The 19751-nt window shown below is 39.8% G+C and overlaps 1 protein-coding gene across 1 annotated transcript in view; it reads right to left on the bottom strand.

The window, feature by feature from the left end:
* SETX (senataxin) overlaps positions 1-19751 on the bottom strand; it is a 75087-nt gene that overhangs the window by 24099 nt on the left and 31237 nt on the right. Inside the window, 5 exon segments of the mRNA XM_081236344.1 lie at positions 2817-2967; positions 3660-3827; positions 4886-5118; positions 7449-7622; positions 14356-14455. Coding sequence (XP_081092470.1) covers positions 2817-2967; positions 3660-3827; positions 4886-5118; positions 7449-7622; positions 14356-14455 — 826 coding nt within the window.

The following is a 19751-nucleotide window of genomic DNA, read 5'->3' as shown; positions in this document are numbered from 1 at the left end:
AAAAATCAATAGCAATCCAGCAATGTGGTAAAAAATAATAGTACACAACCAAGTTGACCTTATTCTAGGAATCAAAGATATTTTCACATTAGAAAAGCATTGTAGGGAATTCCCCGGCAGTCCAGTGGTTAGGACTCGGCACTTTCACTGCCATGCGCCTGGGTTCAAACCCTGGTCGGGGAAGTAAGATCCCTTAAGCCTCGGCGTACGGAAAGAAAGAAAAGAAAGAAAAAAGAAAAGAAAAGAAAAGAAAAAAGAAAGAAAGAAAGAGAAAGAAAGAAAAGCAGAATTCCCTGGTTAGGACTCTGTGCTTGCACTGCCGCGCGGTGCGGGGGAGGGGGATATGAATGAAAAAAAAACTGCATGCAATAAAATTCAACACCCATTGATTAAAAAAAACTCTAATTAGATGGGGACTTTTTTAACCTGATAAAAGGGTATATACCAAACCCCAGAAACAAACATCACACTTAATGGTGAGATGTCCAAGGTATTTCCTTAAAGGACACCCAGGACCACTGGACATAGTGAAAAGAAGCAAAAATGAAAGTACTGACAAGGAAGAAAAAAACTGTCTTTACTGACAAGAGATGTCATTTTCTCTCTAACAAAAAAAAATTAAAAATCCAACCTAGACACGACACTTGTGCCACCTTCGTCCCAGCCTTCTCGTGTTGTCAGCCCACACCTGAAAAAGTGCTTATTACCCTCCCTCAGTGAAAGGAAAGTGAAAACCACGCGGGAACTGTTCTCGGTTGTATAATTTGATACAACCACTTTGCAGCAGAACCGGGCACTATCTAGAAGCTGCACAAATCCTTCAACCCAGCATTTTCATTTCTAGGTATATATACACTAGACCAGTGTTTTTATAAACTCTTTTGACCGTGATCTATAGTATGAGGTACACTTCACATGGAAAGCCAGTACACTCATACCTCACCAATAAAACAGGTTTCACAAAACAATACTTACCCCTCACTACCTACACTCTAACCTTTTCTGTTCTCTTCTCTTCTATCTCATCTTGTTTAAGTATGCTGGTTCTGATCTCCCTAAACCGATTTCACAATCCACTAACTGGTCACAAGCCACAGTGTGAAAGCACTGCCCTAGCAGCCTGTATGAATACTCAGGAGACGTGAGTAAGGACACAGTACTCCAGTGTACTCCCCCTTCAGCTGCTGTACAGTACAACACGATACAACTCAGTCACTGCAGTAAACGTTTTCATCCTGCACTGGAGAAACAGGCACAAGTACAGGAATAAAGTTTGAAATAACAAAAAAAATGGAAAAGAACTTACATTTCTATCAATGGATAACGAATAAACTGTGCACTCATATGATGAAACACCCTATAGCAGTTAACATGAATGACCGTATCCATATACAGCGATACATAAAGTCATAGTTCTCACAAACATAATGGTGAGTGGAAAAGTTGCCGTTGACCATGCATTTTAAGTTTTAAAAGCAAATGACCTCGACATGTAGCTAATACATGTACAACAAAAGGGAAAACGTGCGTGATCCCTCCGAAGAAAGACGACACGTCCCAGCTGCTCTTGCAGCTCGTGTGGCCATGGGACTAAGTTCTGGCCAAAAGGAAATAAGCAGAGGTGCTACTGGCAGCGTTTCAGAACTTTCCTTAAAGCACAGCTAGTACATCTGTCCCCTTTTCCTTGCACTTGCTAGACATGACTAGTGGCGCTGGAGCAGCCATTTCTGACCATGAGGTGCACTAAGGAGTGGGGGGTCACACGCAGTGGAGCAACAAGGTGGAAAGACCCTAGGTCTCTGAAGACTCAGAAGCAGAGTCATCACGCCAGTATCATCCCTCAACTGCCCATCTCTGGGCTTCTGAGTAAGAAGGAAATAAACTTCTATCATAGTTAAGCCACTGTATTTGGAGTGTCTATTATTTGCAGCCCAATTGAATCTTAACTGATTTAGGTCGCTGCCAGGTAACCTCAAGGAAAATAAAATTTGGTTAGGGAAGACAAGATACATGTGCTTAGAAGAGCAGCCCGACCCAGAGCCATAACCACACCACTCAGGATGGCTGGTGTGCGAGGAGGTGTTACAGTTAAGTGCACAGAAATGACTTTACACATTCGCTCAAGCATCCCAAATCCTCGGTGGCAATGCTCTTCAATCTGTCAACTGTACTGAAAAGACTTATCCCTGTGGTATACTTTACATCTCAACTCTTCAGCTTTTCCGCCTATAAAATGTAGATAGGTTATTTATTGCGTGGCTCAGAGGACTACTCTGAGTACTGACACATAGTGAGCACTCAGTAACCACAAGTGATGACTGCTCTAGCTTTTGCACCACTAAACATCTACTAAGTCCCAACTGAGTGCCAGGCACTGTTCCAGGCACTGGGGTTACTACAATGAACACATTTTTAAAAACCCTTGCCGTGGTGGAGCTCGTCGTATTCTAGCTATACTGAACCATCCACGGTTCTCTGGCTTCTGGTCCTTTTTATTTACAGTAAGTTCCACCAGAGTCCTCTCCCCACTTCACTTCCTCATTGCTCTTCCAAGTTTCATCTTAGATATCATTTCCTCTAAAAGTCTTCCCTAACCCTTACACAACTGAATCAAGGGCTGCTCTAAGGTGTTTCAAACAGCACAGGGCCTGGCACAGAATGCTCCAAAATATTCATTAAATAAAGCAGTAAGTACACATGGGCCACAGCCTCAAGGAGAAAAAATTACCAAAACTGGCTTGCTCTTTGTTATTCAAAGTTATCCACACTAAACACTGAAAACAAAAACAAATTAAAAGCCCACATAAGTATCATACCCAAAGGATTCTTCTTGTCTTTACACTTCTCTTTGAATTCAAGGATAATTTTTTTCATAAGTTCATCAACAGCTGCATTGGAAGGCGCACACACAAGGACACGGTTTTGTTTGATTTTGGCATTGGAGTTCTCATATGAATGCCCCCTCCTCTGGTTCGACAATTTGCACCAAACAAACAAACGAACAAACAAAGAAAAAATACTGATAAGCTCTATTATGCAGTGTTATACTTCTTCTCTACTGCCACATATATTTGAAAGTTCCCCTAATAAATAGTTAAAAGTAAATAAAAGCACCTACATCTTACATTGATGTTAAAAAATTACTCTGGCAGGGAATTCACTGGCAAATGAGTGGTTAGGACGCGGTGCTCTTACTGCCAAGGGCCCAGGTTCGATCCCTGGTTGGGGAACTAAGATCCCGCATGCCGCATGGTGTGCCCGAAAAAAAAAAATTACTCTGGCATAAAATTTTATCGTAACTTCTCTGAGCCTTACCTTACTATCCATTTATTTTATTCAATGTTCAATCCAAAATGTAGCCCAGGAATACATTCAAGATGGTCTCCTGGGATTAGCTGTGACCTGTAATAAAGCCCGAAGACCACTATTCTAGCCCTTAGCATTAGTTTCACACAAGATAACATTTTCTGTTCCTTTTATTTCTTATAACCTTCTCTACCTCTGCTACTGCTTTATCTGATATAGTTCCACAACAGTATCAAAAAGATACACAAAAGTGAAGGGAAAAAACGCACTTTGGTACTTATTTACACGTTAGTTAGAGTAAAGTAAAACAACATACTCAGTTAAGGGCACAGATGCCCTCGTGCACACTCTACCTCTGTCAGCAGGCGGTACAGGAGGCCCACAATGGTTTTTGATTTTCCTGTCCCGGGTGGTCCATGAATCAGACAGATCTTGGCAACTGCTGGGGAGTGTTTCACCATGGCATATGCAGTTTCTATCGCTTTCTTTTGGTCTTCATTGAAATCTTTTAGGTAGGCAATCTATACAAAAGACACTAGTGAGAACGAGCGGTTCTTCCTGGGATGGCACAGGAGAGCGAGAGAGTGGAAGACATCTGTTTGAACTGCTGCTAACCTCTGTCAGACAGAAGCTTTGGTGATGATCAGGCAAGACCCTAAAATGACCCTTAACCTAAGAACCACTTTCACTACTGGAAAGAGCTACTGATGAGTGTCTACAGGCCTCAGTCCACCTACAACTACAACAACTATATTTTTATTTGTGATTTTATAAAGATGATCACAATAAATTGTTTTGCACTTTTCTTTTTATTCTGTGGTTCTTCCCATTTTAGTCAATTCTCTCTTTAGACAGTAAAAACATTCCAAGACTTCCTTTCCTAACATAAGTGATACAGTCGAAAAAGCATGGATTTTGGGTCAGATCTGAGTCTACACCTCAGTTTCACTCAAAAGCTAGGTCTCTAAACTCCTAACCTCTCTGGGCTTCAGGCTTTGCCAATCATTAGATCTGGGATTCCTTAGAGGGTGAGAACTGACTGAGAAAATGCATATGAAAGCCCTAACACAAGACAGGGGTTCAAATAACATTCCTCTCCTTCCGCCTGTCTCTAGTGTTAATTTCCTGGAACTTACACACAACTCTTACAACAATGACAAATATGTGTTCACACAAAATCACAGCTTCGTCGTCACACTGGCAACAATACCAGTCAATGCTCCACTGATCATTCAAATGCAAAATTCATTCCATTAAACCTACTCTTACTCCTGCATTTAATCACCTAACAAACAGTTAAGTAGGATGTTCACCTCACATTTTAATGTTGCTCTTCAAGCATATTTTCAATTCCTTTTTGCACTCTACCTTTTTTCCTGAGGTAGGCTGACTAACCTAATACAAAGAACTACTTTGCAATATTAAAGAAAACTAAGCACTAAAAACATCACTGGGCACACGTGGTGACTATGTCTTTGTTGTAGACAAAAGGGAATGTGTGACAGATAAAAATAACATGCTTTAACATCTTGACATGAAATGTTCTGACTTTCCCTGTTATCAAATGACTATCACTCACAATTCTCTCAGATGCTGTAGTTAGTAAATCTTTTGTACAGAAGTCCATGGGGTTTGGATTCAGAATGGCTCTGGCCAGTTGGTTCCGACCACTCAGCAAAGACATGGCTTTCAACTTCCTTTGTGTAGTCACCAGAGAGCTGATTACAAGACATTTCACGAATTCATTTAAATTGACTGGTAAATTATGTTGAGTCTGGATGGAAAGGGAACACTCAGATTTCCCATTACGCACTATTATCAAGAAGGAGAAAAAGCAATTTCAGTTACCAGTGAATAACAGTGTCCAGTTAAGAAGGTTATTCAGACAGAACAAGGTGTTTTGTAACTTTTTTTTTTTTTTTCTTTTTTTTGCGGTACGCAGCCCTCTCACTGTCGCGGCCTCTCCCGTTGCGGAGCACAGGCTCCGGACGCGCAGGCTCAGCGGCCATGGATCACGGGCCTAGCCGCTCCGTGGCACGTGGGATCTTCCCGGACCGGGGCACGAACCCGTGTCCCCTGCATCGGCAGGCAGACTCTCAACCACTGCGCCACCAGGGAAGCCCTGTAACATGTTTTTTATACATCATTTAAATAATTTTCTCAGTAAGTATCTACTGACTGCCTCCTAAGAACCAGGCAACGTTCCTATCCTCTGGAGGCTTATTTTTTAGAAGAAGGGGGCAGATAAGCAAATAAACAGGTGATGGTAAGTGCTAGGAAGAAAGCCGAGAAGGGGGATAAGGAAGTGATGAGGGTTGTGAGGGAGTGTTATTGTAGACAGGAGAGTCAGGGGAGGTCTTCCTGATATGATATTTGAGCAGAGACATGGCATTAAGTGAGTGAGCCATGCCCGTAACCGGGGAAAGTAGGTTACAGGCAGACAATCAGCAACTGCAAAGACAATGAGGCAGCGAGGTGCCTGGATTATTTTCAGAACAGGGAGAAGGCCAGAATGGCTAAAAGGAAAAGCAGGGAGAAGTGAGCTAGAAGACCAAGACAGTAAATGCAGCTACACTTCAGAGGGCCCTGCAGTTAATCACTCTGAACATGACTCTGAGTCAGGTCAAGAGCGCAGGACAGCTCCGTGCAGGGAAGTGACACGCGCTAAGTCACACATTAAAAGAATCACTTATCGCGAATGAAGAATAAACTGCAATGGAAAAAGCACAGGAAGACAACTTAAGAGGCTAAAATCTAGGTAAAAGTGAATGGTCGTGTGGGCCAGGAGGCAGCAGGAGAGGTGGCACTTGGATGTAGGATAAATGGCCAAGGAAGATCCGACAGGACTTCCTGATGCGTTAGATGGAACGTGCGAGGGACAGCAGGACTCGAGGATGACTCTGAGGTTTTGGGCTGAGCAACTGGAAGAATGGGATGGAGGTCCCACGTGCTGAGTTGGGAAAAACCGGAGCAACAGCAGATGTCAGGCAGTAAAATCAAGTGCTTCCTTTTGGAGTAGGTTTGAAATGTCTAATAATCTCCAAATGGAGACGTCAGGTAGTTGGATGCATGAGGAGTTCCGGGAAGGAGACAGAAACCGCTGCTAAATCTTAGAAACAGAACTTTGGCAACCGTAACCCCTTGTAAGAGTTGAAAGCACAGATGAAGCTAGGTATCCCTGGTGCTCAATGCATCTTTGCACAGAGAACTGAGCTCTGACCACCCAACAGTGGACAGGGCACACCAGTTAGGATGCGGCACGATGTTAAACTCTAAGAGCTTTGTTGCTATGTTTAAGGTATGATGCAAAAAGGGGAAGGAATAATGATCACATATTCTCTTCCCATAACAGAGACTAAGAGAGCAGCAATGTCAAAAAGGCAGCTTGGCATATATCAAGCGTGTGGACTTCGTAGTCAAACAAAATTAGGTTTCAATTCTGGACCGAGCGTTTAATACTAAGGATGTCTTTGGATAAGTTACTTAACATCCCTGAACTCTGATTTCCCAATGAGCAGGGAACAAACCACTCTGCTTCACAGGGCTCTAGGAAAAGATGATAAATGTGCACAGGAAGGACAGGGCACACTGGCTGGCACACAGTCAGTAGTCCTTAAATTCAAGCTAACATTATTTTTGTTATGCTACCTTAGGGAGAGAAGTCCCTATAATACAATGGATGGGAGTGATGAAACAGTAAACCCCTCCAGTTGCCTTACAATTAGTTATGTGTCTGGTCTGCTCATCAATAATTAGCCACAAAACCAAGTTTGGAATGTGATTTAACAAACAGATGGTTTGCAAATTGTCTGTTTTATAACAAACACACTGACAGATGAAGGCATTTACTAGAAGGAGAAGACATTACAAAAGAAAGCTTTTAAATCCTAAGTCTAAAGCAATACGTGCTGGGCCTTTTCCAGCTGAGTCTAGAAAAACTAAAAGAGGACTCTGAATGGTAAGTAATCAACCTAGCAAATGCAGTCTGATAAACATAGAGCAAACATACATCTGGTCAATGGACAGCAAATAGAGGGCTGTTAAATGTATAGCAAATACATGGCTAGTAAAGCCTAATTTAGAGGGAGATGAAAAGATGAGCTGCTGACAGATTTCTCTTCCGTGTCTCATTAGGTACTTACTGACTGAAGTGCGGCGGAACTTATGAACATAGCCACAGTAATGTTCGCGGGGATCTTGCAGGCGATGTCTCTCCATATCCTTCTTCTCTCCATTTAGTCTTTCAGGAACCAAAAACACCAAATCATTTTCCTTTGGATGAAGCTGTTTAGCTAGTTCACATTCCTCAAGATAAACTATAAGACAAGAAGAAGGCAGCATTTATTCTAACAGAATTATTTTACATGAGATTAAAGGATATTAAACGCTTGTACTAAGTTCAAGCAAGTATACAGCACTAGCGGACTTTGTACATACCTCAAAATGATTGTCTAAGCTAGTCAGCATTGTCAAATATTGATCACACAGTATTATAAAAGTCTTCTTAAAAACTGCTACAAAGCCAAAATAGATGAAGTCATAATATTCAAAAGTAGCTAATAAATTTCTTTTCCTTGAAGTTTATCTTAGTTTTTAATCAAGAAATTTTCACTTTTGTGCCCTGCTTTCAAAATCCCAAGAGAAAATCTGGAAACAGATCCATGTACACGTAAGAATTTTGAGCCTACTAGTGGCATTTCAAACAAGGGGGAAAGCACAGTAGTAAAATAAACGGGGCTGGGAAAACAGAGCAAGCTCTAAAATTAAAAGGTTCAGTACCAACTGCCAAATCCAGCAACAACATACTGAACCAAAGCACGAAGTACTAGGATTAAGTAGACTGAACTACTAAGTCAAAAAAGAATTTTAAAAATGCATCATGTAAGAAATGCATCATGTAAGAAATGTCTATTTGAAGGCATCAGAGAGCAAATACAACAATGAAGAATTACTCTGTTGAGATCCAGAACAAGGTGGAGATCCATAGGGGTCAGCCCAGTATTTTCCCTAGAAACATCTGAACTCTTCAGGGAGTGGCAGCCAGGAATTTGAGCAGTACCTGGGATAGCCTTGTACAAAAAAAGAGACAAAAACTGGAGCCCAGGGCCTGCATAGATAAAGTAGGCATCCTGGTAGCCCTTAAGCTTCAGGTTGGGACCATGAAGGACTACACCCAAGAATGAAGGCAGCTTCAATTCACCAGAGCACTTCAGGAAAGCTCAATCCTTTAAACCAGATTAAGATGATCCCACATTGCTAGTACTCCCAGAATCCTGGCAGAAGCAAAGAAAAATCCTCTCTGGAAGAGGACATCCTATCATCCTAGGCCCCTGATTATTTTTTAAATAACTTTCCAAAGACAATGACCAACATATTAGAGGTAAGCAAAGCACCAGGAGAGAATACATGAACTAGTAGAATCAACAAACAAACAAACAAAAAAGCGCTGGACAGGGCACTACACAGAGTACAGTTGAACAGTCCTTGAATTGGTTCTAGGACTCCCGCAGACACCAAAATCCTCAGATGCTCAAGTCCCTTATGTAAAACAGCGTAGTATTTGCATATAACCCACGCACATCCTCCAGTACACTTTAAATCACCTCTAGATTACTTATAATACCTAATACAATGCAAACGCTATGTACATAGTTGTAAATCCAACATAAGTGGTATGTAAATAGGTGCTGGTGCATAGCAAATATGTTTTTCTGGAATTTTTTTCCCTGAATATTTTCAATCCACGGTTGAATATGATGATGCAAATCCCGCAAATACAGAGGACCAACTGTATGTCTTACACAGTTTAAAATATAGAGTTAAAATACATAACAATAATAATATACAAAGTGGAACAGATAAACAGGGTTAAAGTTTTAAGATTTTGTCTTATCTATGGAGACACTTAAAGTACCGATTAAAACTGTAAACTTTGAATCATGCACGCTGTAAGTTTTCACCTGAACTACTAAATGGCAAAAGAGGTAAAAGCTGAGGTATAATTTCCAAACTAAAAGAAAAGAAAAAAATGAATGGTTCAAAGGTCTCACATATATGTAAAGAGTATACTCTAGTTCTATCAGTTTTTTCTTTATATATTTTATTAGGTATTCAAAATGGTCCTATCTTCTGTTAACTGAACTTGCTATCATTGTGAAATACTCTCTTTTAATCTCAAATAATGCTTTTCTGCCGTAAAGTCTATTTAGTCTGGTATTAACAGAGCAAAACAAGTTTCTTTTAGTTGGGTTTGCATGAGTAGCTTTCTCCAATCTTTCTCTTCTAACCTTTCTGTATCCTTATGTTTACATGTATTACTTGTTAACAGCTTATAACATGCCAATACTGATCTTGAAAAAACTTTTTCTACCCAAAGATACTAAGGCTACTTAGAAAATCGCAAGCTCACATACAGGATAAAAAATATAGATGGTATTGGTCATATCAGGTAGCAGGAAAGCTCTCAAAGACAAGTAGGGTCCTGTCTAAAGGGCTCAGGAGCCAACTTGAAGAAACCAATTACAAAGACTTGAAACAGAAGTGTATTTAAGTCCATGTGTTCATAACGAAAAGAATTTTTTTTAAAGTTCACTGGTCAACCCAGCACTTGCAGAGAATTAAGTCATTATTTTGAAAACTGGTCAGGAGTCAAGTATCAATACTTATTCTACCCTTCTTTATAAAGTATACTACTGAGTAATCAAATAAAATGGAGCACTTTCTCTTTACAGAACTACAATAGCTAATAAATGAAGAAATGATCAAATAAAAATATCACCATTTTGTATCCTTTAGTAAAATAATTAATCTAGGCATTAAGGATCAACGGTTATAAATATTACAAAAAGAGAAATTAGAGATCAAGCACCTCCTGATAAAGGAACACACCAACCCCAGCTATGAAATAGTTTTGCCAAAAATATTAGGTCAAATGAATCTGATCAAGCCTCTAGATCCAACTATCAATTTACAAGAAATACAAAGGACTGAAAAACATACTAAACACCACCAGGGGGATGCTATCAGCAAGACACAGACCATAATTCTACAGGGTCAACAACACAATTTCTTCAACAAATAAATTACAAAGGGGGGGAAAATCCATGAAGGAGACAATTATAATTGAAGAAGACATATTAACAATGTCAATGAGTGGACCTAATTTGGATCTTAATTCAAACAGGCTGAAATAAATTGTTCTTTATGAGGAAACTGAAAACTTGAACACTGTCTAGCTATCTAATATTAAGAAATCATGGTTAATACTTTAGCAACAAAATAATGTTTTACTATGAATTTTTAAGTCCATATCTTTTAGAGATAGTCACTTAAATAATTACAAATGACACCAAAAGAAAAAAATCTAACCAATGATGATCTGCAAAACCTCTCCCTAGAAAACTGTAAAACATTACTGAAAGTAAACCTAAATAACTGAAGGTATGTATCTTATTCAAATCAGTATTAGAAAGATGTCAATTCTTAACAAATTTCCACATTTTTTTTTTCTCTAAAACTTACATGGTAATGCAAAGGGACAAGAATAGCCAACGTACTCTTAAGGCAAAACAAGGTAAGCGGACTTGCTCATTAATGTTTATAATAAAGCTTAATTAAATAAAATTAAGCAACGTGATATGGGCAGAGAGGTAGGCAAATGATCCAATAAAGAAGAAAGGAGTCCAGAAAAAGGTCAGTGCATTAAATGGACACTAGATTTATGACAAATATGGCACTAAAGACCATGGAGAAAGGATAATCTTTTCAATAAGCACTACTGGGGTAATTACATCTCCATTAGGGAAAAAAATGAAACATGGCCCCTACATCTTACTCATGTACAAAATCCATTCCAGGTTGGCAAAACAGTGAAGCCTCTAAAAAGGGATTGGCAAACTTTCTGTAAAGAGCCAGATTTTTCTTTGCAGGCTACATATGGTGTCTGTTGCATATTCATCATCATCTTTTTTTCAAAACCTTAAAAAAAATGTAAAAACCTTACTCTTGGGCAGTATAAAAACAGGATACAGGGTAGATCTGCAAGCTGTGGTTTGCTGACACCTGTTCTAGACGTTAAGATAATATATTTATGACCTGCAGCAGGGAAAGGTTTCTTAAATGAGGCACAGACCATTAACCATAAAAAATACACAGATGCATTTCCTATGTTAAAAAATAAATTCTAAACAAGAATAAAATAAGAATTTTAAAGACATCACTAAGAGAGTCATAATGCAAGCCAAAGTGGGAGAATGGTTTATATCCAGATTATATAAAGAACTTGCTACAAATCAGTAAGAAAAAGACAACTAACAGAAAATGAGCAAGAGTCTTTAATAGGTGCTTCCCCAAAGAGGTTACTTAAGCATCTACTAAATATATGAGAAGGTGCTCAATCTCACTGATAGCCAGGATATTACAAAATAAAACCACAAATGGCCATCAATACACACACACTGCAACGGCTAAAATGAACAGCACAACCAACACAAATGTGTTGGCACAGACACGGAGCAACGTGACTTCCATACGCTGGTGGGGGCGTGTCATTCTGCATGACTAGCTTGGCATTATCTACTCATGTTAAGCTCATGCATAATACCCTGAGACTCTGAGACCCACTTCAGGAGACAGACTCCACAAAAATGCCCTCGCATAACACGAAGAGACACATGAACGATCATAGTAGCATTATTCATAAAATGCTGTGTGTAGAAGCAGGCCTGAGGCTGCTATCATTAGAAAGGCCTGCTTACAAGGTTGGCCCCCCTTGGAATCTGGGAACTTGGATTTCCAGACAGCTCTCATCATTTGCTGATGAGAATGGCTCACTGTACCTTACCTGTTTGCCAAATCTTTTCTCTACAGCTTATGTCAAACACCCACTTTACTTGCGAAAGTCATGAATTTGGGCTAGGCAGAGGGTGTTTGAGGCACTGAGTCTCTAAGCTTCCCTGGTAGATAATGTGTCACATGGGATGTCACACCTCACTACTGGGAAAATTAAGTGCGTCCTGTGTGACTTCGCCGGGAAAGGACTCTTGGAAACTTGCTCCTGGTTTGCTTTTTCCCTTTGCTAATTTTGCTTTGTATCCTTTTGCCATAGTAAGTCACAGCCATGAGCATGAATATAATTCCTGTGAGTCCTCCTAGCGAATCACTGAACGTGGGGATGGGCTTGGGGAGCCCTGACACACAGGCCTAAACTGCTGAAAAAAAAGTCCATTAAACGGGCAATCCAGTGGTTAGGACTCGGGGCTTTCACTGCTGTGGCCCGGGTTCAATCCCTGGTCGGGGAACTAAGATCCCACAAGCCGCATGGCACTGCCAAAAAAACTTCTTTAAAACAATAATAATAACAATGTCCATCAACAGTAAAATTGTGACATAGTCACACATTGAAATACCACCACAGCAATGAAAAAAATACCAAAGATGCACACAAAATTGATGAATTACGAAGACATGTTACATGAAAGAAGTCAGACACAAGAGTAAATGCTATGTGATTCTATCATACCATCAAGATAAATGGTAGATAAATCAGTGATTTAAATATTAAAAAGAAATATAAAACTACTACAAGAAAATATGGAAGTATTTATCTTTCTAAAACCAACTGAACAGTAAAGAAATAAATACGGTATTTTTGAACATATGAAGATAAAAATGGTCTGCCTCAAAAACTGCATGTGAAACTGAACAGCAAATAATGAAATTGGAAAAAAATTAACAATGCATACAAATAAGAAAACCTCCCTAACAGAAAAAGAAAGGACAAAAGGCATGAACAGACAATTATCCGCCCCCTCAAGAATACAAAAGACCAATAAAGATTTGAGGACAAAAACTATAACCTCAAATGAGATACATTTTCCATATAAAACTGGGGGAAAAGTTTAAGCTAGCAAATGAGAAGAGATACATTCTTACATTCTTATGTTAGAAGTGAAAATGGTATTCTTTTTGGTAGACAGAGGCAATATGAACCAAAAGTCTTAAAATGCACCACTGTTTGATCTAGCAAAGGAATTTATTCAGTGTAACAGTAAAAAACCATAAATAATGTACATGTCTGACTAGAAATTACTGGTTAAACAGAACTATGGAATATGCTTACAATGGAATAACTACAAACACTGAACATGCTATTATTATCTCTGAAAAGACATTTATAATAGATTAAATAAGTCAAATGTAAGCTCCATGAAGGTGGAATTTTATGTTTTCATCACAGCTACATACCTAGCATCTAGAATCATACACTATCAGGTAGTATAAAATCAGTAAATATTTGCTGAATAAATACATGAAAAAAGTCACTTAGGTAAAATAACCCTACCCACCCCCCACCCTCTCCCACCCCCACTTCACTCAGATGAGTAGGAAGTCTAGCAGTAAGATATACACTACTATGTTCATAGGATTATCTCTGAATGATGGGAACTGTGAGTGATGTTTATTTTACTACTGGCTAGTATTATCTGAATATTCTACAGTGAACATATAATACCTTTCCCCCCAAATATATGTACATGCTTTTTTCCTTAAGTGAATCTATGGAGTAGGATGGATTGCAAGGGGGAAGGAGGCAGACAGAGAATTTATACTTTTTATTTTAAAGGGTTCTGAATGCTTGGTTTATTTATAACTAAGACATAACTGTGACACGTGCTCCAGACCACTCATGGAACGAGAGCAGAGACGGCAGAGAGATTTACTCAGAATCTGTACGCACGATCATGTCAACACCCCCTCCGCCCCCACCAGTCAAACTCCCTCACTCACCTTCTCTCTCCCTTGCCCAGCATCTAGGGACACTTTGGCCTGTGGTATTCTGATTGCACAATGGTTAAAACCATGAATTTTATAACTGTCCCAGTAATTATCCTCATTAATTAAAGACTTCAAACATATTCTTAGTAAGAGGTTACAAATTCACCTTAGGAAACCTATATCCCAGAAAATTCAAACAATTATTATGTTCCCTCAAATAGCAATCTCCAATTATTATATGATATAGCCCAAGTTACATAAGAAAGAACTTACCCACAAACTCCCAGTATTTTTTATAATCAGTAGGAAATGTTCGTAAATGCAACTGATGGAATTTCTCTTTGTTTGGAGAGCTGATCCATTCCTGTGCCACCTACGCAAAGAAAAAAAGCAAATTAAGAAAGCAAAAACATCTGAAAAGCCAATGTTAAACAGCAAAATTTTCCAAAGTAAGCAACCATAAAATCCAGAACCTAGAACTCCCGTGTGACACAAACATTAAAAATTAATTTGGGACTTCTGGTTTCCAGTTTCGCATGTAAGGAACTTAGAAGTCGCCACTCCATCCCAACAAGTAAAAAGAGACAAAAAGGTGGATACAGACAATCACAACTTACCAGAGCAGAAAACTCTTTTTTTTTTTTTTTTTTGCGATACGCGGGCCTCTCACTGCTGTGGCCTCTCCTGCTGCGGAGCACAGGCTCCAGACGCGCAGGCTCAGCGGCCATGGCTCAGGGGCCCAGCCGCTCCGCGGCATGTGGGATCTTCCTGGACCGGGGCACGAACCCGTGTCCCCTGCATCGGCAGGCGGACTCTCAACCACTGCGCCACCAGGGAAGCCCGGAAAACTCTTAAGTAGAAACCTCCATGCCAGGAGGAAAACCTGAACTGGATGCGACAAACTGTTGGAGGCTCAGCATGAACAACTCTCTTAAAAACTCTAGGGGGACCCAGTCATAAGAGGGACCCCACACTTTGGTGAGTTTTACCTCTAGGAGCTCTAACAGGCCCTCACAGTGAACACTGGAGAAAATTCCCTGTGTGCTTCCAGAGGGGGTGGGGGGTTGGTGGGGACTGGGGAAAAGGAACCATTGTAAAATACACCAGAGCATTCTTGACCTTCTTAACAAGGTCTGATCTATGAGAAGCTATTTTACCAGAGTCAAACTTGCTGGGATTTTATCAGAGCCTAACCTACTTGAGGGAAGAAAACCAGCTCCAGCCCATTCTAACCATCCTGTCTCATCCAAGGAGTTGGGGGGAAACTAAGAAGCATGTGGTGTAAAGTTCTTAGTCCAGAGGCAAAGGCTCACTAAAAGAGTGACACCTTATCATAGGACTATGGAATGGTCTTCCTTCCCCCATACCTCATTTCTATATCACTAAAGGCCTAGTTACTGCTGTTCCTTTTATTTAGTAGATTATGTCCGCCTTGCAACCAAAAATTACAAGGCATACTCAAAGGCAAAAAACACAGTTTGAACAGACTAAAGAAGCACTAAAACCTGTCAGATATGGCAGGAATACTGGAATTATCAGACCAGGAATTTTTTTTTTAACTATAGTTAATATACTAAGGGTTTAACGGAAAAAGGAGACCATGAAATAATAGATGGGTAATGTAATGAATGAGATGTAAAGTAGAAAGAATCAAAAGGTAATGCTAGAGATCAAAAACACTGTAACAGAAATGAAGGATGCCTCTGATGGCCTCATTAGTACACTGGACATTGCTGAGGAAACAATCTCTGAGCTTGAGGCTATAGCAATAGAAGCTACCAAAGCTGAAAAGCAAGGAGAAAAAAAAAATGGGGGAAAAAAACACACCCCAGAATATCCAAGACTGTGAGACAATGACAAAAGATGCAGCATACACATAATGGAGATACAAGAAGAAGAGAGAGAGAAAAAGAAGCAGTATTTGAGGCAATAATGACTCAGAGTTTTCCAAAATTAACATCAGACACCAAACCACAGATCCAGGAAGCTCCAAGACCAAGCAGAATAAATGCCAGAAACTACACCTAGGCATATCATATTCAAACTTCAGGAATATGAAATATCAAAGATAAAGAAAAAAATCATGAAAGAAGCCTGTGAGAAAAAACACCTTATCTATAGAGGAGGAAAGATAAGAATTACATCTAACTTCTCCTCAGAAACCATGCAAGCAAGGAGAGAGTAGTGAAATATTTAGACTGTTGAGAGAAAAAAACCTAACAACCTAGAATTCTGAATCCTGCAAAATTATCCTTTAAAAGTGAAGGAGAAGGGCTTCCCTGGTGGTGCAGTGGTTAAGAATCCGCCTGCCAACGCAGGGGACACAGGTTCGATCCCTGGTCCAGGAAGATCTCACATGCCACGGAGCAACTAAGCCCGTGAGCCACAACTACTGAGCCCGCGTGCCACAACTACTGAAGCCCACATGCCTAGAGCCCGTGCTCCGTAACAAGAGAAGCCACCGCAATGAGAAGCCCACACACCACAATGAAGAGTAGCCCCTGCTCGCTGCAACTAGAGGAAGCCTGCGCACAGCAACGAAGACCCAATGCAGCCAAAAATAAATAAAATAAATTTATAAAAAAAAGAAAAAAAAACTCAACAGTAAAGAAAACAGACAACCTGATGAAAAAGATGTGCAAAAGGCCTGGACAGACACCTCACCAAAGTAGATATACAGACTGTAAATTAGTATATGAAAAAATGCTCCATATCTTATGTCATCAAAGGAATGCAAATTAAAACGAGACACTATTACACACGTATTAGAATGGCCAAAATCTGGAGCACTGACAGGACCAAATGCTGACGGGGATGTGGAGCAGTAGGAACTCTCATTTATTGCTGGTGGGAATGTAAAATGGCACCATCATTTTTTTTTTTTCTTTTTTTTTGCCGAGCCACGTGGCTTGTGGGATCTTAGTTCCCTGACCAGGGATCGAACCTGTGCCCCCTGCAGTGGAAGTGCAGAGTCCTAACCACTGGACCACCAGGGAATTCCCAAAATGGTATCACCACTTTGGAAGACTGTTCGGTGGTTTCTTATGAAACTAAACATATTCTTACTGTAGGATCCAGCAATAGTGCCCTCAATATTTATCCAAATGAACTGAAAACTTATATTTATGTTAAAAACCTGCACATGGATATTTATAGCAGCTTTATTCATAACTGCCTAAACTTGGAAGCAACCAAGATGCCTTTCAGTGGGTGAATGGATAAACAAACTGGTACAACCAGACAATGGAATATTATTTAGTGCTAAAAAGAAATGAACTATCAAGCCATGAAAAGACATAGAAGGACCTGAAATGCACATTACTAAGTGAAAGAAGCCAATCTGGAAAGGCTACATACTGTGTGATTCCAACTATGTGACATGCTGGAAAAAGCAAACTATGGAGACAGTAAAAGGATGAGTGATTGCCACGGGTGAGACTGGGGAGGGGTGAACAGGCAGAGCACAGAGGATTTTTAGGGCAGTGAAAGTACTCTGATATTAAAGGACTGATACATGCCATTATACGTTTGTCCAAACCCTTAGAATATACAAATCAAGAGTGAACCATAATGAAAACTATGGACTCTGGGTGGTAATGACGAGTCAATGTAGGTTCATCAGTTGTACAAATGTACTACACTGGTAGGGGATGTTGATAATGGGGGATGCTATGCAGAGTTTCTCTAGCTCGCTGCAACTAGAGAAAGCCTGTGTGCATCAACCAAGACCCAACCCAGCCAAAAATGAATAACATAAATTTCTACATATATTAAAAAAAGATAAGTACTGAGTACTATCTCCAAAATTTACGCCCAATGAATTCACTTCTCTTTATTTCCATAGCTACCACCTAGATCAAGCTACCATCATCTTTCTCCTGGGCTACTATATAATAGCCCCCGACAGGTCTACTGCATCTATGCTTACCTTTCTACAGTTATTCTCTAATGAGCAACTAAGAATGTTTTCTTTAAAAAAAAAAAAGTAAACTACTACATATTGCTACTCCCCCAGCCTAAACACCAACCAACTAAAAATCCTCCAACATCTTCTCACTGTACTGAGAGTGAAACCCCCAACCTGCACTTAACAGGGTTGTATACCATCCAGCTCTTGACTGATTTCTGCAATCTTACTTCATTTCCCTTTACCTCTAAATTACCTCACTCCAGTCACATCAGCCTAATCTCTTTGCTCACACATGCTCAGTTAGGCCTACCTCAAAGCATTACAGTCTTGACCCTCCCCCCTCCTCTGCACAAAACCCTCCTCTCCTGGCTCTCAGCCCGATCTCAAAAGCAGCCTCCCAATGTCGCTCATCATATCAACCTGTTTTGTTTCCTTCACAGAACAAATTATAACTGGAAATTAGCTAAAAACGGTGCACTCTCCCTATAAGGGGTGTGGGCACTAAGAATCACAGCTGGTACTCCAGAAGGGCCCCCTTTCTGCCTGCTCCTTGTCTACACAACCTAAAAAGCGCCTGCCAATTACACTCTGCATATACGTGCATGCACACACAGAACAGAAGGGGACTGCAGACAGAGCCAGCAAACCAAAACTTTAAGAAAAAAGAGTATTTGCCAAAACTGCCCCCCAAAATTGGTCCCTGTCAAAATAGTGCACATTTATCTAATACTTTTGCCTGTTAAACGTTAAGGATTAAAAACTAATATATCCTCTGTCAGTCACATCAGTACACAAAAGGCTCATAAGTCTTTTTTTTCCCCCCACACACTGTATTTTATTTTTACAAGAGATAAATAAACTGACACCAAGCATTGTAAATGGATGACCACAACAAAAGCAACAATGATTGCAATTACCAAACACAAAACACACTCATACTGTGTCATGATATTGACATTCAGTCCAGTAATCCTCCACTGTAACAGCTCCTTTACTTTGCTGTGAAAATTGATTTGTATATTTTTTGCCTCTGAGTCCTTGTGGGATTTTTTTTTTTTATTCAAGAGACTCATATTTCTAAAAGTTGAATTTGCTCGTTTGCCCTTTGGGTCAAGGGATAATTCTACGCAATGTCATTGCATTCCACCAGCAATAAGACATAATAACTGGATAACCAAACACTGCATTTCATGTCCTAAATAGGATACCAACCACATTTTTGTCAAAGGACTCTAAACACACTTCAGCATTCCATTAACAAACAATATTATGAAGTCAAATTACATCCAAATGAGGGTAAGAAGCCTTGGCCCAAGACTGTGGTTGATGCCACAGTCTCTGGCTTATAAGAAAGAATAAAAATTAAAAGTAATCAAGGTATCTGAGAATTCTCTGGCAGTTCAGTTGTTAGCGCTTTCACTGCTGAGGGCCCAGGTTCAATCCCTGGTCAGGGAACTAAGATCCCACAAGCCACACGTTACAGTGGGGAAAAAAAAAAAAGTAATCAAGGTATATTAATAATACCATTAATAAATGTTGGCCTACATAAACCAGAAATGCTAAAACAATGCTGTTTCACTACATGGTTAAAAAAAAAAGAACAAGATTGCAAAAAAAAAAAAAGAACAAGATAAAACTTCATAGTAAAGATGACAGATTGAACACAGGTATTTCCTTTCATTCCCCCTGAAACCCCAATAAAACACCCAAGGGATTTTTCACAACAGGATTAATTCATTAGGATGAGGAGAACAGAAGA

This window comes from Mesoplodon bidens, assembly GCF_964165515.1.
Source record: "Mesoplodon bidens genome assembly, chromosome: 6".
Classification (NCBI taxonomy): Eukaryota; Metazoa; Chordata; class Mammalia; order Artiodactyla; family Ziphiidae; genus Mesoplodon; species Mesoplodon bidens.
The sequence above is the reverse complement of the archived record's forward strand: the minus strand, read 5'-3'. Positions and strand labels throughout refer to the sequence as shown.